The sequence below is a fragment of the Schistosoma haematobium genome, chromosome ZW, assembly GCF_000699445.3.
Source record: "Schistosoma haematobium chromosome ZW, whole genome shotgun sequence".
Lineage (NCBI taxonomy): Eukaryota > Metazoa > Platyhelminthes > Trematoda > Strigeidida > Schistosomatidae > Schistosoma > Schistosoma haematobium.
The window spans coordinates 25,179,611-25,199,686 of NC_067195.1; the positions used below are offsets into that span (position 1 = coordinate 25,179,611).

The window sequence follows — 20,076 nt, forward strand, 5'->3', positions numbered from 1 at the left end:
TTATTAATCTGCTTTATTTCCTTATATTTTTAATAAAAAAAAACTTGGAGTATTGTTGTATTTTCTGGTCTAGATCAACAATAGGAGTCATACATATCCTACTTACTACTCTTTTGACAATATAGATACTTACAGAAAATATCTCATATTTAATTGCTTCTAATCCATATTGAACTACCCTACACATTTACTTTAGATGATTTTTCTATATTTCTGAAATTTTTTTATAACCGTCTGTCAGTAACTATGCAGTTATCTATAGATAAGCCAACTTGAGTAAATAACTAAACTATCGGAGTTGACTAAATCAAAACATCACATATGTTTTTGTTCTTTTAAAATGAGTAGATATGATTTATTAAAGTGTTTAATGTCCACATTTACTTATTCATCACGTATATAATTAAAAATTAGCATACTTTGTTTGTCCGAATACTTTTTGTAAATATTTCTCAATAACACACAACATATTTATTTAATGTGCTTAATTGATTTTCACCCATTAACATTGTTTTAGGACTGCAAAAACAGTTAAATAAAATATTTGAACATATATAATATTCGATATTCAAAAATTTAGTTAATTTTTGTCTTCAGTAGTGATAAATGTTATAACTTATGGCCTGTGTGCCCTGTTAATGTATAACATAATGATACAGCCAACTATAGAGCAGTGAATTATCGATCGGACCAATGATGCCTAAAACCCGTACGAGCAGTCTAGAGTACTTATCGGCCTTGTTTCCTGCCTAACCCAGACGGTTAAGTTCAGAACACCAATCTCAGCCTCTGCAATATGAACCATTTATTTCAAAATTGCGGGGTTTATATTACTAATCAGACAGATCACATCGTACCATAAAATACGAAACAACATTTGTACAAGATTTGGCCATATGTGGCTGTGAATGTGAGAGGTAGTGATTAATAGACAGGGCATAATTCAAGAATGGTAAATCGTATAATAATAGTTCATAGGTCAAAATCAAGCTCATGATAAGAGGGACATGAATATTAACAGTTTAGTTATTTAACAATTATATGATAAAAATATACGCATAGTATTGGTCCATAAATGGATCTCGAAAGTTACCATTCATTATGCTTATCAGGACATAACAATGAGTCCATACAACTTCATGAAGGGTAAATATGTAGTCTATCAATATCTCGTATTTAAAGAAGCTTTTATGTCATAACTGAAAGGTCTGATTAGGAAACATACTCACTTGTCAGCAAAAAGAATAGAAAGAAAAACTAATGAAAGCAGCTAACACGGCCTTAAAGAATCAGTCAGTTAATCTGAATGAAACAGCTTTTTAGCCATGTAAATTTTTAATAATTTGATAGGTTAAAAGTAACGGGATGAGAAGTGCACATGTTATTTGAAAACCGTCAGCAACATAACCCGAAAATCGAGGACCACAACGTATCCTTGTTTAAAAAAGTTGATAAAATCATGTAAATTAAAGTTCTAACTTGATCACTTGATAAGGTAACACATTTCGATCCTATATGATGCTGCACTAATAAAGTAGTTTCTTCCATAATTGTAGGTGAAACGAGAGAATTTATAAAATAGTTTACTGCTCGCATTCAAAATTTGTTTGCAATCTCAATTTACGTGATTCGTTTCCATCTATCGATCCCTGGGCGGTAACAAATGTTGTAATTATTTAGTCTTCATTTTCTAATGCTATCAACTAAATTAAATTATCCTCATGAGTTCAAAAAATGCAACAGTGTATACACTATGTTACTAGTAGGATACCACAGACCTAGGTTTCGTATTAGTTTTCACTTGCCAGTAAGACGTTTTTCCAATCTGAAAAGAACTGATTTTCCTTGTAGCATTAAAGCTCGCTCATTGATAATGTGGTAAACCCTTTGAGTAGTCTGTCGGATAAGACATTTATATGTATATTCCTGTCGGAACAAAGCGTTGAAAGGAGAAGCTTCTTACGGAATGTAACTTTCTCTGGTTTCCTGATCACTGCTCGTAAATAGTTCTGCAAGCGCTTTCCAGATAGCTTATTCGGATAGACAAAAATTACGTAAACTCTCATTTCCATTTATGACCCTTCTGCTTAGTAGCCTACAACTACTACTTACATTGCCACATAAATTTGTTGTTTTATGATTATTAAAATAGATTAAGTTGAGTTTTTTGTGCAACACTATATCTTCTATTCTCTAAACTAATTTAATTCCACTAGGAATATTATAATCCATTACTAAGACGACAGTTAAAGTTAAGCATATGTATATACATAACTAATATAACATAGGTCGGTTATGTTGTCACGAAGAATTACTTTTAAACATTGTCAAATAGCATTTGTAAAGGTGTGTATTATTCTACTGTTGCTATTTTGAGTCAAAAGCCAACTATGTACGAAGTTGGAGTTGAACACCATAGAGACTGAGTACAAGCCTCGACGTGCTAATGAAAGAAATCTTCCAGGTACATCCAGATAATATGTATGGAAGCGGACGAAAATGTACGTCCTGTATTCTATTTCTTACCGTAATCCAAACAAATTAGCTTTTATGGTGGAAGATAACAAAGCGAAATCATGCTACGTCTCACAATGTTACATCACTAAATTCTCTCATTCTACTAGTGATAATCCAAATAAATACTTAAATAATTCTAGACGTTCAGAATTCATTATTGACATTCAAAATATGATTAAAAATATAAATAGTACATATAATTGAGAATATTTCTCTGATTGTTATGAAATTAAAAGACTTAATTCAAATTTGTGCTAAATAAGATTCTATTCGTAGGAACCACGAAATCTAAATGCTTTTCCTAATTATAATTAAGTTTAATTATGTTGATCTGAAGATAAGGCATTGTCGTATTGACTAAGCAAAAATATAATAATAATAATAAATGGTTTGTAAATTAATTGGACAGAGAAAAAGTAATTTGTCGACCAAAAGCCGAAGCAGTAAACACTTTTATTTTCCGATAGGTAATAAATGAACAATGTTGTTTTTGATCTTTGTTAGGGAAAGACATTGGAGACTAGGAAAAATCGATTTTAATAAATTATTTATCATTTATACTCTGTATTAAATGGGTTTTCTAAAATATAGATTGAGTCAATATTATCTTAGTGATAAATTAAAAGTACAGTTGGCCAAAAATATTTTTTTTCTTAGAAATCGAACGTTGCACAAATCACTTTCTGGAAAACAAAATTGTTTATTACTATACTAAACCTTCAATTGAATGAATTGCTGAAAAAGAAATATTTTTATTTGTAAAAATGTGAACAAAAATTAAGCCTCTTATTAAAAATATTGTAATATATTTTATCCACTATATTGCTGTTAAAGCATATCAATGAAACCCAACTGAGAATATATAATTAGTTGATTTCGTGATTGAAAAAATGGACTAGTATTTATCGAGTATAGTCAAAATTGACTTTTATTATAATGTAATTTACTAGTAATTCCATCAATAAAACCATATTTTACACAGTTGAATTCGAGATGTATAGAGATGCTTATCGTTTTGTGTTAAAATAGTTGAATGACTCGCTGTTCAGAACTAGTAGTGGTAGTTTAGAACCCTGCTCTAAAGACCTCAGAAACAGAACAGTGTGGATAAACAGTCACTTAGATACACAGTCCTAGAGGAAGTTATTTTTTTAAATCAAATTAACTGCTCATTGAGTATCCTCATTCGGTCATATTTTACTAGTGTAAAGAAATTTTTTTTCGAAAATTATTAAATACAGTACCAGTCTTTCATGAAGGTAAGTTTCTAGAGTAAATTCATATTTGTATGAGATTGGCTGATTCAGTTTATTATTTATCAAATAACGTTGATTTTTAATTATCGTTTGTTCTTTTCCACTTAAACTTATCTTTCTCACGACTTGTTCTTTCAACAAATCCAACCATCATGATGTGGCGTGAAGGTTTAGAAATGATTCGATAATGAATAAACATTTTTACTTCTGTTTCAATAACTTTTAAAATTACAGTCTACAATGTAATTTTTCAATTGATTGTTTCAGTAAAATATTGAAGAGTAACTTTTTCAAACATAATTTCTGTTTAATTTTTAGAGTTCACTCAAATCCTTACTATTCACACTAGATGAACACGAAGAAACATACAGAAGATGATTTACACCATAGAGATATTGTTAAATTTATTTTTATTAGTCATATTTACTGTAAATGGATTACAGTGTACATTACCGTCCAACTTATCAACTCATCCATACAATACAATCTTAACAAGATATTCAAGAGAAGTTAAGTCTGTTATATATATCGGTAAGCTGAAAATCATCATTTCAGTAAATTGTATTTTTCATTTGGTCTTTAATAATAAAGTAATCAAAGTATGGAGAAATTTTTAACACATTTTTTTACCGAGATGTTTACGAAAGATGGATCAATATTTATACGTTGAACTGATTCAACGTGCAAATTTATACTTTTCTGAATGTACTTGTATTGATTTTTACATCACGTTACTGAATACTTGATAAAGTGTGGAAACTCCTGATAACAATGTCTTATTTATTGGAGCTTCTCTCTATTTATATTCACTCGTACATTTTTAAGCTCAAATAAATATATAAAAATGAGAATTCAAGCAACTGATCAAATATACTAAGAAACGATTATAGATAAATGGATGAAAGGTGTGTAGAAGACTTAAATTAGGAACTAAGGGATACGAATATCCTTGCTGACCAAAATAATATCACGTATACAATTCCTGTATTATTGCACAAATTAAGTATCAGTTTTTGAGAGAACCTCCCTACCAAAAGGACTTGAAATACCGCACTCAATTTCATACAGCTTTCCGATAGCTTTTTTTACCATATTAGTTCGGTGGTCGATATTAGATCACTATGAAAACTATCCTAAAACCATAATTATTTCACAAAAAAATAAATAATTAAATAGAAAAAGTTGAAGTTTATTGACAAAGTAAATAATTTATGAAAATGATACGTTATTGTACATTTACTATCACATGAAAATACAAGAGCGAATCGCTCTTAAATTTACTTAGAACATGACATTCTGCTGAGATAATAACTGTAAATAAGATGTCGTACTTGAAATACTGTATTGCAAAACACTGTTCGTTATCGATAGGTATAATGAAATCAGTTGCTCCTGAAGCTATTTAGAATAAAGCTGAGTGATTTATTCTATTAAATATATTTCTAACTGTTGAACTATATACAAATCATTGATTACACAGAAAGTTGTTTGAATTTGGTTTAATTGAAAATGTAGATATATCTTATGTTTAAATTATTAAGCATTATGCGTTTGTAATTGTGTTCGGACCTATATATCTGACTGGCTATATTGTAGTGACTATGTTATGCGGCTTTACGTTCACATTCACTATGTTTATTTGTAGATGATTGAAGACAAACGGTAAGAAAATTTAGAGAATTGAGCAACCAGTGAAGATTAAGGTGTAACATTCTACCGTCTATGGTATTTCCATCCCAAAAAAACATTACAGAATAAATCTGGTAGAACTTTAAATTAACTTTCAGTAACCACGTATAACCCAATGAAAAACACAAACTCTTGTCTTTGTCCAACACTTGCAAAGTATCATTTAGTTTTATAGAAAAGAATGCAGTTTCTCCTTACAATTTGTGAAAAGTACACATACATACACTCGAAATTTTCTTTATGATGAACAGTATTAGATATAGTACAACTACATCTTTGTTGTTAATGTAGATACAGGATTTTCCATTTAATATTAGAAATAATTTAAAGGTCAAACAAATGAAGTGCATAGAATAAATGTATATCGAGATAAAATTCAATGTTAAAAACCATCCATATTGTATATGTACATGACTGTATACAATAATCTTAGAAGAATTTAGGCAGAATAATAAAAATGAAAGAAGGAAACAATAAGAAAAATTGATTCACTGACTTACTGAAAAACTTGACATTTAATAGTGTTAAAACCTCATCAATATTTTGTTGTCAGTTTAAGATTATTTTATAGTGTTACTAGATTTTTGTTTCATGTTAAGACAGGCTTACAGTCAAACTACGTTGGGATTTTTGGAGTTTTTCGAAGTTTTACTTTTGTTCCATACCATTAATCAATCCATTCAATGTCCTTATTTAATGATATACAGACTCTGAAAAATCTTCATTTCATTACAATGAGGTACAATTTGAAGATAACTGTCAAATATATATAATATACCACTCCGTTGTTGTCAGTGTGATGTGTTTTCAACTGAAGTTCATCAAATAACGTTTGCAACATCCCCATCAAACTAAGCAACTCTCTATCTTGAAGCAGATTTTTGGCTTCATATTCTCAAAACTGATTGACATGAAGCCATTATCCTAAGTCTGTAGTGCTTAGCAGTTATCAGAGAGACTATGATTGGCCCCTTCCTGGTCTATATTACTGATTATCAATACTCTCAGATACTCGTCATTGGTGAGGTAAATCCATCAGGATTGACTTAAACATTTAACGGTTAAACGTGAAATCAAGGTTAGATCCTACAGACTGGTAAACTTATTGAAACACTAATAAATTTTTATATTTAAAATCAGTAGTCTAATGGTGTTTAGATATAATACACAGAACTTTTCAACAAAATGAATACCTCGGCTTTCGAATAATAAGGAGCTTACACAAATAAAGCATCAACGAAAAGATCATTAGCACCTAATCTGTGATATCGCTTAATGGATAAAGCCACTGCATAATGACTAACATCAGGGTCATGAAAAACTTATGTCATCTATAGACAACAAGTAATCAGGTGGTAAGGATGAACATATACAGTGAATAAAACTGTAATTAAAATTTACAAAGATTTTACAAGCGAGTAATGTCATTGTCAGAGTAACACGGATAGGATAATTCATGAATGTTTCAAAATAATTTTTCTTTGTAAATTTTATACGCGTGGAGATATTCATTAAATGTAACTTCTTTAAATAACAGCTCTCTTACCCATAGATTTTGATGTTAAAAGTACCGCATCACTATAGGTTTACTTTCGTTGTTAAACGTACCCGGACTGATTACAGATGCTTCTACAACTCGGTACACGTCTTGTAGAACTGTTTGTTTTAGAACATCTAAGACGTCAGCTCTTACCGTCCATGTCCTTACCGCCTTTTGACATTTTTACTGTTCAAAAAGTCATAAAATATATTTTGGACGCAACATTAAAATCTTATATGTATAAATCTTTGAAACTGACAAGGATTATGCAGAAAGCCATCATGTTTCATTGAATTATCTAGTCTGTCTATAAACCTGTTTAGTTCGTTCCCCTCAGTTTCACCTAGATCTTAGACATAACTTCAGTGTTTATTACGTTACTCACCAATATATTTGACTTTTTATCCTTACACAAATGTATTTGGTTCGAATGGGTCATTTACAGTTTCTAATGCACAGATTTTAAACGACTCACGAATTATAATAGCTTTATAAGTTAATCGTTTGTAAACTATTTGATAACCAGACATTTTTCTACTTTCAGGAGTTATCCTTACTGATGAAGACCGCGACACTGAGAAAGCGTTTGAAAATGGTGTTCAAGCAGCTAATGAAGTCCTAGGTCAAAGTGGAACTCTATCATCTTACCAGTTAGAACCTATTATCCAATTTGTACCTAAAGATAATGTTTTTGTAGCCACACAGCAAGGTAAGTAACACTGCTTCCATAAAGAATTGTTTTTTAAAAGCCTTTTGGTTATTATTAGGCATAAGCTAAAATTTGAAAAAATTGATCTACAAAACAAGAATATATTTTTCCGTACAACGACAACGTGAGAGCTATTTTAATGTGCGCTTAAATATTCAAAAATCAATCTCAAAATGATCAGCTTTTAGTACAGTCTGTAAAAAAGAAAAGTAATAAAATTACAATGAAAGTGACATTGATTTGATAGTCCAAAGAATTCGCAACCATACTGAAAAAGTAATGAAGTCAAAATATGAAACTTTTAAGGTCTAATGCTAAGGCTCAAAAATACATGAATAACCTTTCGCGGTTCGAGATTCTGTAAACAACAAATCTCACATTCTCTTCTATCACAACTAGGTTATAATGCTGCTACTTGTAACCGTAAATCTCACACATGTGGAAATTTCAATTTTAGAAAATTCTCAAGTGTCAACTTCATTTTAGACTTTGATAGCTATAACTATGACTCGATGTAGCAACTGTTGCGCAAAATTATTATTGAAATTCTGACGCAACTGCAAAATGTCGTTTTCCTGTGTTACGTCATTCCTTTGGCTGCATATTTTACATCTTACTGGGAAATCGTTAGATAAAGTCATACCGCCGCTTGGATCAATACAAAGCTCCCACTTTTCTAGGTGTCAAAACTTAAACAGAAAAAAATATGAAACAGAAAATTATAAAATGCTTTATTCTAGACCGATATTTTTTACTTCCGTTCACAAATAAGGGTTTGAAATGATTACAACTTTCACAATGAACTATAAAAATGTTTTACGTACGTCCTTGATATTTTATTTATACATAGTTAGTTTCAAACAGATGGATTATTGTAAAATATCAAATGAGTCGACTAATGAACAGCTAAACCTCCAGTACCTGAAAGATGTTAATTTACGGATTATCCACTATATATATACGAGACCTATAAAGATCTTGCTTAAACAACATTTTGAAACTGAGTTATAACTGAATAGTCACAGGTTTGTTGACGGTTTCACTAATTTCCTTAGACAATCAAATATATTATCACTCTTTCACACAATCGGTAATTGTAAAATTGTTAAGGATAATACATAGTAAACTACTGTAAATATTGCGTGTTTGCATTTATAACACTAAGAAATAACTCATCAGTAATATCTTTGTCAGTAATATCTATGTATCTTATTTCAAAATATGTTTATCTTATGAATACCATGTCACCAATTAAATGTATGCTCCGTCGATAAACGTCATGTTAAACTAGTAATTGATTAATTTCAATGAATGAAAAAGTCGTATGTGGTTCGCATAAATATTTGTTCATGTTTTTAACAACTTTTTAAATGTTCACTTATTCAGTCAACTATAAATTAATTAATCATGATAACATAAAAACAATTCCCTTTATTTCAAAACGCTTTCAAAAAAATCGTCTATCGTTTATTTTCACAAATGTAAGATAAATTTATTCTGTATGCTTGCATCATCCCACTGTTTATACTAAGCACTAAAATTGATCAAACTTTTTGTACCACACATGCATTCTCTGCGGATTGTCTAGATAAAGCCATTTATTCACAAATTTAATTAAGGTTAAACAGCGATTAGCAATAGGATCTAAGACGCGTGTTTCATAATGCTTGGGACACATCACCTGGATTTATCTGCATCCCAGGGTTGATATTCCCATCAGGACATCCAAAATGGATTGTCCAAATGATTGTTAATAACTTGTTGTATTTAATTTATGTTAAAAGAATAAAAAACTGAAGACACCAAATATACAAAAATGAATCTAGTTAACTGTGAAATCATGACATCAATAAGTTTACGAGAACATCTAAAAATATCTGAAAGCCTAAAAGCCAAGTAGCAAGATACCTCAAAAGGATAATGTTATTTTATTCCTAAACATAAAATTTCGACCATTATCTAAAATAACTTAGCATGATGAAGGCGGTCATACAAGTTGGCTATTCTTTGAGATTAATGGTTTACAAGATGTTATAATTCCCTTCAAATAAATTTATTTATAAATCAATATGAATAACCTTTCTCATCTGATCTGTCCTAGGCAAAAGTAGTATATTTAACGAATAAGTTCCTAATAATATAACTTACTCGTCTGGAATTTCTGACATCAAGTTGATTCAATTCTTTGTAATGTAATCTCAAAAACAGTAATCTTATTGATAAAAATTATCTTTAGATCTTTGAACTAATATAATTAGTTTTTTCCTGAATACATTTAACGACCTCCTTAAATTTCTATAATCTAGTGTCAAATTTTACGATTGTCATTTAGCAGTATCTTAAATTTCAATCTCATTATTACCCTTTTTTTATTTTTTCCACCCATATGCTAAACCTATCAAAACATTTTTGTACGAAATAAAAGTTTGGTTTATATGGCTATATAACTACTGTTCTGATGTTTCAAAATAATATAATTCGATTGTATGGCGAATGGACATAAAAATATATTAGGTGGATATTCATATTATGACCAGAACCTAGTACATTTCGCTTTAAATGCTAACTCATTGTCCACTGAGCTACTGAGTGCGAAGTTGTTGATATTCAAGATCTTAGGAATCATTGTTTACTAAGATATCTACATCGCACTGGGATCCCTTGATATCACCTCTAAATTAAAATTTTCCAGTTAATTTTGAATATTAGCTTTCCGAATGATTTCATGCTCGGTGAATAAAGTATTGTCTGCCTGAACACACCTGCTGAGTAGATTAAGCGTTTGCATCCGGAATAGCAGTTACTAGTTTCAGTGTTAACACTGACCATGAATTGCAATTATATCCAACTGACAAGACATAAATAAACGGATTTTGACGTTCTGAATCCTCCAGCTGGTCGAAATCCAAATACATTAATACCACACAATTAAAAAGCCAAGAAGTACATATAACAACAAAGATTAATCCTTTACGCTTCTAAATATCATCAGCGAAAAATCACAAACCAATACTAAGAGGTATCCAACTATTTCTGTGAATTAGAGGAAAGTGTTAGCAGTAGAGTTAAAAAGAATTCCAGTATACTTCAATGATTATCGTTTAACAAGCGAATTAATTGAATAAAATATCACCCATTATGTTACTGTGAATCCAAAATATTAATTTACATCACCATCTATTTGATCAAACCAAGCTGGGTTTGGCGAGATATCTATTTGTGTCAATTTGAATAATATTGTTTTGATGTAAACAAAGAATTTATTGATGAGATACTTAAATTGAATGATTATATACAATCAGAATGTCGGTTACATTATTAGGATTCAATCTGGAGTTAGTCGCACAATTAATTACTGACGAACATGCCAATAAGAATACATAAAAACAATCTATTCGATTATGCAGTTTACATAGTTTATGATTTATTGTCGTTTTCGTGATGCTAATAACAACTGTAATACAAATCGGCATATTAATTGAATTTTTACATGACTTTATTTGAAGTAAATTAAAAGCAACTGTTTCACAAATAAGTTAATTGACAGAACTGTGAGTTACTTCAATTCAATTAAATAGATTATGATTTATTGCTGTTAAGGAAGTATTATATACATTTTTTTTTGAATTATCCTACATGTAAACTCTTGTTTTAAATTAGTGAGTAAATGGCGGTAAATTATCTTGATTTAAATTGTTAAAACTAATTTGTTTGTTTAGTGTTTAATAACAATATATAATTAGATTTATGGATAATCACTTCTCCCTATTAGTACTTGAACTACATTGAAGATTGTTAGAGAGAACATATTCCACACGTTTGTGTTTTCATTTTTATTGAGATTAAGATAAATACAAAAAAATATTGAAAAGTACGAAAAAGGCTAATAAAATGTCATTTAGATTAATAAGTAATGCTGCAACTTAGTCAATGGAATTTTACATTACCCACCTCTAAATAAATATGATGGTTACTGTTTATTAACCAATCAAAGGAACCAAAAGTGGAAATTATTTTCATCATATATAATTACAAAGTTATGCACCTTCATGATGAACGCTTGAGGTTTCGTCCTTTTAAAAAAAAACAAAATTCAAAAAGTTTATACTCTACAATTAATAAGTAGGTGAACACAAATTATACGTTAGTTATAGTAAGTTGTCGTCCTTTTAAGATTTTTATGTGAACAAAAAAGATAAAAGATCAAGTGCAAATAAGTCTTAAATATTTAGTGATGGGTTGAGTTTATCAAATGAGTGGATGTCACAATTAATCATATCCATCACTAGACAGTTTCATTTTTCTGAAGGTTTTTAATCTTAACCATTGATCGAAAAACAGGACTGATGTACTGTATTAATAACCATGCGATCAATTTCTTGTCTAAATCATACATTTACAAAGATAGTTAATTATTACCATATTTTGAGTGTAATAATATACGAAATCTAAACAATACTTATTTTTAGTGCAACATGATATGATTCATTTTGTTCGGAACACACTAATGTCCAGTATTATTTAAATAAGGATCTTGTGATGATAAAACAATAAAGATTACTTTCCAATTTGACTGAATTCGTCATATGATTGTGTGGAATTATCTTGAAGGTATTTTTGGTTGTTAACTGATGTCAGAGGTCGAAATATATAAAAACACAGTAAAGTGAGGACCTGTTTTAGATCCATAACGAGACTCTCAATAACGTCTTTAAAACGACTACACGTTGATACCATGGTTCACGACCCAGTTCTGTCTGGAGTCGTAGCTGCATATTTCTATTGCGTCTCGAATAAAGGTGAGTTTTCCAACGTTTTGTAATTTCACTAAACATATGCAGTATAACTGGTCTAGTGAAATACACTTTAAATTGAAAATGAATCTTTTGATCTGTCTTCGCTAAAAACGCTTTTTTTTAACTTCTCATACGTTGTCAAGTAGTATAAAAAGCGATAAAAATTGAGACGGAACCATATAGTTTTGCAAGCGACTTTGATACGAATAAATCTGATTACTGATCGAAATGTAAATTGGGTAAGCTTTATGAAAATTTATTCAAGAATAATAAAATCAAAAGTTATCCAATTAAATAATGCTAGCTTCCATCTGCATCTCTAAATACATCAAGTTTAAGTACATGTCAAGATAGCATATCTCTGGAAACCAAACTTCCTGGATTCATTTATCTGTAATTCACTTTTTATAACGAAGACAATAATAATTAAGTAACTGTGACTCAAATTTAATTAAAGCGCAAAGTCTATTCATTGGTACTTCTTTTGAATTCAACTAAATTGTTCATTAGATTACCTATGTCCACATTCACTCCTTTATTTAAAGCATGCAAAATTTTGGATAGAGGCATTATTGCCTTATATGGACCAAGCTCAACATCTTTATCACAAGCTTTGTTGTCTTTGGCCAATCGATTTGGTTTACCATATGTTGAAACACACTGGAATATGATACCAAGAAAAACTACTTATGCCATACATTTACATCCAAGTATAGAAAGTTATGGAATAGGTTTATATGAATATTTAACTCAGGTGGAAAAATGGAAACGTATGACACTCATCTACAATAAACCTGAAAGTAAGTTTAAGTCATACATTATTAAAATTTACTAGGCCTGCGGACTTTTTATGAAATATATTCGTTGTTCCTTAGTGATGCACTCTTCAATCAACCCTATAATAGAACTAATTACTTTTAACTTACCTTATTAAGTGGAGTAAAATTACTGTTCCGTAAGTTCTACCTGCCAAACAAGAACATGTACTATACCATACTGACGTGTTATCTTAGGTCAGTCTCTCAATAATTACATTTCATTTTAAAAGTGAGCAAGCACCATACAGTGTCTTTTAAACAAAATTTAAAACAACCTAATACCCTGGAGAACTGCATTCTGTATTTTAAAATCACTGGACAACTTTACACCATTTAGATACATTTCAATCAATATGAAGTAAACATTTGACACTTTATTCTATACAATAATGACACTAGTACATCTAATATAAATAAATTTTAATGTGGAAGTTAACACTATGAAGTCTCACACAACGATTTTCATAGTATGTATTCAATACTAGTGAGAATTTATTGGCGGATATCATACATTCAATGCTATCTTTGAAACATTTACATCGGAGTTACATCTGTTATCATGACTAATAGTTTCATAGTATGTATCTATTTTTCATATTATTTTAGGTTTGCTCAAATTTGCCACTTTAGTAAATAATTTTGAAGGAATACTAAAAATTAAATCATGGGATGAAAATGCAAGTGGTGCTAGAGCAATGATGGCAGAGCTAGGGTCAGGATTGGAGAAAAATTTTATTGTGGACATTCCCAGTTGGCAAGTAACCAATTTCTTAGTTATGGTATGTGTTTTAGTTTAATTGGTGAATATTTATTAAACAAGTTTAATTCGAATAATGTATCCATGTAGCAGACGGTAAATATTTTCATCTGGATACAAAATCTTAGTTTCAAACCTAAATTCAGGTCCAATGGAAAGTTGTTACAAACAATACAATCAGGAAAGTGAAGTTATAAAAAAGGGTTGCAAACTTTATTCTAAAAATATATTACCAATGACGGTTGATTCTAATGATTGTAATACTTCCGGGACAGAGCTTTATGTCAAAAAATGTGCGATTGTTTTTTTTTGAATAATAGGCTTTCAGAAAAGAGGTTCTAATTTTTAAAATATTCTTCTTTTGTGCTAGATATGGGTAGCAAAGAGGTTTTATCAGAATTTATACATCACGTGTGCCCAGTTGTTTCCTACTTATAAACCCATGAATGGGTTCTAATGCGCAATGAATTCCATACGAATACCCGTGCAGAACAGTAGACCTTAGAATTCATATACCTGACTCATTATAACCTGAAGTCAAAAAGTCAGGATCTGATGGAAACAATAAAAATAACTATTTCTTTCAATACAGAAATAAATCACAAAAAACTTGACCAAATACATATATATTTTACGTTGCCAGCTGTCATCAATGTTGCAACCCTCAAGCTCTTATCTAAACTTGAGCTATATAAGGAAATGAAAAATTGCTTCATTTTAAATTTGGACAGTTTCCAAAATGTATAAGAAGCTTAATGTCTGAATAAATCGATGAACACCGAACTTTTAATTCTGTTGGTATTTCAAATCAAATAAGATTTTATTTATATTTCCTTTTTAGTACAGGCACCATTCACTTCTCAACACTTATTGAAGCTTAATTATATTAAAGTCAGATCTGTTCCATAGAACTAGAGATATTTATTTCTATAAGGGTTGAGGAAACCCAACTTTAGGCCTAGAATTTGTGTTGAGGCATCGAGTACGTTCAACTTTACATTATGTACCATAATGCTACATCACTTGTTTTCTTAGCCGCATTACTTGCATTAGTTGGTACACTCTTAGCACTCACTACCAAAGAAAGGATTGTTGTAACAGTATTTGTACATTATAACCACAATTTTATATACTTTACTGCGTATCAATATGACTTTTGTTTGTCTTTGTTTTATCTCTTACTTTCCTATTTTACATCTTTTCTACATTTTCTAAAATGTTTATATGATTTAATATCTCACGTGCACATATATTTCTTCTTACAGGCATATGTGCACAATATGACCGGCTTTCAGTATACTTTCATATTCACAGATTGGGTAAGTACATGTTATCGCTTTATCTAAACATTTCAGTGACATACTAATTCATTAAAATACTGTTGTTCAGTGCTAACATTGTTATTAAAAAAGGCGGTTATTCAAGGCAGAAAATTCGTTGAACGAGAAGTATGATGAACTGTTTAACTTAATATCTTCTTCAAAGTAAAACGTTTAGATTGTAGTCATCGTTTAATGAATAAGGTTTAGAAAATGAGGTTGATAAGAAATAGCAAGTAGTTTTTATTTGATTACTTAGTTATATATAGATCTGTAGCACAATATATTTCAAATTATACTACTTAACAAACGTTTAATCTTGATAAGTCATCCAAAATCTGGAATCTGATTCACAAGTGATTGTCATATAAATAGTATTACATTTAAAGTCACCCTGTAGAAAGTAATGCGTATTCCTAAGTTTTCCGCATAGCAATCAAATCCCTCACGTTTCTCAGTAAAAATCAATAGCCTTTTCCATATATGTCGTAAATTAATATCCGTTCAAATTAAATATATGAAATTGCTCATCTGGTTCAACTTTCAATGAATAAATCTGCGAAACTAGTTTCATTACACCTTAAAAATCTACCTTTGATATGTGATGGAATGAAATAGTAAATCAGTGACGTTTACTGAGTAAAAAACAACGAAACTACTCTGTGTTAGTTAACGAATAATTTGTATAGTGACGATAAGCAGCGTTCCAAACGATTAGGAATCAATTGTATTCAAAATTACAGTAAATTACCTGGTAGTTATGGTATCGAAATGCTTTAATATTCGTATCATATTACGTACTATATATAAACCTTTCATAGTCAATACATGTTGAAACTAAATTGATAATCTGTAGCGTTGTATAATTGTCATAGGTAATATCAAATAGAAAACGATTCAATAGTGAAACTTCCAATTAATTAATCAATATATAAAAATGAGGAACTCCCTATTAAAGAATAAACTGAAACAGTAAAAATGCATTAAAAAAAACATTTTTCACTAATAGAAGTGATCATCCTAAGTCGTAATAATTCTGAAAAGTAAATTAGATTGTCACAAGAAATAACGATTATATTTTATAGAAACATTTTTGCAATATAAATATTCTTTAAATAAAGTCGTCAGACTAAATATTTACACTTAAGATATATATCTGTAATAAGAGTTTTGGTAGCCTTATAACACTCTATCAACACCTCTTAAAGATCTAATTCGAACAAATGACTTTCTGCAAACTAAGTTAAAAGGATACTCTTGTCATTAACTATGGTCAAGTATTATTCCCTAGCAGTTAGTGGTGTTTAAAGTTATTCAATTAGCACAGTATATTGGAATATCGACTTAATCCAAATCAATAAGGATAACTGACTGGTAGAGCATAGTCAGTAAGTTAAATAAAATCGAACATTATTCACCTGTTGATCACTTATTTATTTTATTGTCTTACTTAGTTCAATAAATATTCGATCGCTTTCCAAATGTTCATGAATTCGTAAATGAAAACCACAACACTTACGCCGAATTTTGAAAAAAAAGCAGTTTGAAAACCTTTTAAGTCATATAACATGAATTTCGGACTTGTTTATTAATTAGTAATGTTAATAGTTTTGCATGGTAAAACATGTTTACTGTTTGCTACCGATTACACAAGGAACATGAACTCTCCAATCAACAGTTTTTTATTGTTTTTGTTAGGAATCTCAATGAGTATATGTTTCAATAAAACTGTTAATTTACTCTTAGGGTTACAAATTAAGCATACTGCTTATGTCAAATAAATGTGTTTAGAGATAGTAGAATGACGGCCCAGAATATGTCATTTTTGCTTTATTTCAATTGATAACAAAGAATCCTATCAAATATCAAAGAAGCTGTTCGATCGTAGGGATTGGAATTCACAAAACTTTGTTTGGATGGTAAGTTAATTAGGTGAACAAAATCTCACGTCTGAACATTTTTGGAAGCATTCAAAACGTAAATAAATTTATCCTTCCAGCTTTCCATTACATGTAATTGACTAACTGGAAAAGATTACTTGACTCACAAGAAAATAAAGCATATTGTAAGTTCAAACGCGGAGAGGTTGTATTTGCTGCTAATGAGAAGTTGATAGCTGTAGTCTCCACTTATGTGCAACGCAAACTAAATACACAGGTTATGTGTAATAAATACCAGCTTATTCATTGCCATACTATCTAGACGTAGAGGTTGTTTAAAAATCAAAAAGATCATGTTGTTGAACGATTTAGTTTTATTTGCGTGCACAAATGTTAGTATGAAAATTGAGCCGCACCTAAATCTGAGAAACCGCTCATCTATTATTGTACAACATTTTTCGACGAACTCAAAACTAAATACTACAACTGGTCTGCAACAATAATTCATAAACTAACAAATTTGACTAACTATTCACATTTCTTTAATTATAATCTTCATTAGGAAACACATTAAGGAAATACTTATTAAACCACTCATACAAACGTAGAATGGATTTATTATAATCTTCAGTGGTTATTGAGCAATAGTTATTTGTTTAAGTGGAATAATTGAAACCAGTTGGTAGTGACATTTTTTGAATAAATTAAGCTTAACAACCATTAAAAAGTTACGTGATGGAAAAAATACTTATTTGGATTGGCTTATTTTGTGACATACAAATTATCTGTCAGTACATTACGAAAATTCAACAATATGGCTTTGGTTCATGGAAATTTATCATCCTATACCAACAAAATTGTCCTCATAAAACGAAAATTCCAGATCAATAGATAAACTGAAACCACATGAATGATATAATTTGTTAGATGAAATCAAACTAGTTGGATTCTAGACAATGGCTTATGGCTGTGATAAATGAGGCCTGATTAATAAGTGTAAACCCCAGAGTTTTTGTTTGACTGTTGTAAATACATGCAGATAGTCTACAAAAAATGATCTCATTTCATGTGTTAGGTTTACAACAGCCAATTTCAGTTGTAAAAGCTATGTATTCAAAATGTCATTATTTTATCATTACGAGTACAGTTACCACATGAATATCAAATGTCAATTATTATAGTATGTTAAGTACATAAATAGAAAAAAATTCAGCATACCTTTCCATTCTAGACTCTGTAGCATAGGGAAATCACACGTAACCCTGTAACTAACGGCCATACAGGTGAGTAATGAAATATTATTGATATGCATAAATAGATAACTGTTTATCGACTGATCATACCCATTAACTAATAAAGTATCTTCGTAACAGAAGGTAAGTAGAAAAGCAAGAAACTACCTTTGTGATGTCCCGAGAAGTTTGCAAATAAAAAGTTAGGTCGTTAAAGCTTAATAATAAAAATGTAAGCAGTTTTATCTGTAGTAAGTAATACAATCTGGTATTAGTTATACAACTCGGCCTTCATATGAGTTAATGAGACACATTCACTGATTTTCTAAAAGATAAATGAATATATTCAAAGTTTTTTTGTTCGAAAATTTTGAACGATCAAGTCGTAATAACATCAAAAACTAATGAAGTATTATTACTAATCTTAATTAGCCATTTTGAGTTGGTTAACTGCCATACAGAATGATATCCATGATAACAAGTAAACTACATGTCCTCCCCAGATTTATTATTTCATTGAGTGATTGACCAATCAAAACAGTTCACTTTACAAAAAAAATCCTTAGTAAGAAACCCATATTAAAAATTTATCACTTTATATAAAGTTCACTGAGGTTTCCAACCAAATGAAATCCAAAAACGTATATATAAAACGATTTACTATGCTGAATTATGAAATCTGGACTGAGTACCGTTTAACAATATCTTACTTTCGGGATCTATTAACTAATAAAAATATCTTACAACCTGAAAACTAATGACTACTTTATGATAGCACCATATAGAAGTAATACCTTTTATTGTTGGAATCATTAGGAATTAAATCACCTTTGATTACAACAGGTAAGAACAAAAATGAGTAATTCCTGGGAATATGACAAACTGAGAATAACATCCTGTGACGCTCATTCATTAACATCTACTTTTTGTTAAGTCTATCAAAGAACATTTTACAGGTTTATATAGCTTCATGTTTCGGGCTACACTCAAGCACATCAGTTGGACAATGTCATTACAGAACACATCTTTTCACAAAAATGTGTAGCCAAAATAAAATTATTCTGATTACATTTTTATTATCAATTTGTAAAATTTGTTTTGAAGCATACTCATACATTTAGTGTCTATACTAAGCCAAATTGTTTACATCATTACCTGTTTCCAGCAATAAACTTGGTGTGATGGTTTATGCACTGTTTCTTTACTGTGCTATTTTGTTTTACAGTCTGATTACCACTCGTTTTGAAGATATGTTTGCTACTATATCTTCCATCTGGTCAACTATGATAGATGTGCATAGGAAGACATTTTAAAGCAAATCGTATCATTTCATTGAGGAAAATGTTTTTTAACACTAAGAACTAACGCATTAAATATTCTTTACGGTATATTGGTTCGGTTCATTTATATAAACTGCCGTTGCACGTACTGTACCTAAAAAGCGAAATTCTGAAATACGAATTTGGTTGAATGAGACTTTAGTGTTATTAGTATACAATATTATATGTTTCGTTAGATTGAAGAATTCTCAGCACTAAAAAAAATGTATTCAACTTCTGAATA

General features: G+C 29.9%; 1 protein-coding gene across 2 annotated transcripts in view; it reads left to right on the plus strand.

Annotated features, from left to right (window-relative positions):
• Nucleotides 1–20,076, plus strand: part of GRIK1_1 (Glutamate receptor ionotropic, kainate 1) — a 55,199-nt gene that overhangs the window by 17,385 nt on the left and 17,738 nt on the right. For both annotated transcript variants that reach the window (XM_051210802.1, XM_012936432.3), the window contains 5 exons: nucleotides 4,092–4,304; nucleotides 7,547–7,711; nucleotides 13,053–13,307; nucleotides 13,932–14,104; nucleotides 15,348–15,401. Coding sequence is in view for 1 of the 2 variants with exons in the window: in XM_012936432.3 (XP_012791886.1) it covers nucleotides 4,148–4,304; nucleotides 7,547–7,711; nucleotides 13,053–13,307; nucleotides 13,932–14,104; nucleotides 15,348–15,401 (804 nt within the window). In the remaining variant the exon portion in view is untranslated. The remainder of the gene's footprint in view (nucleotides 1–4,091; nucleotides 4,305–7,546; nucleotides 7,712–13,052; nucleotides 13,308–13,931; nucleotides 14,105–15,347; nucleotides 15,402–20,076) is intronic.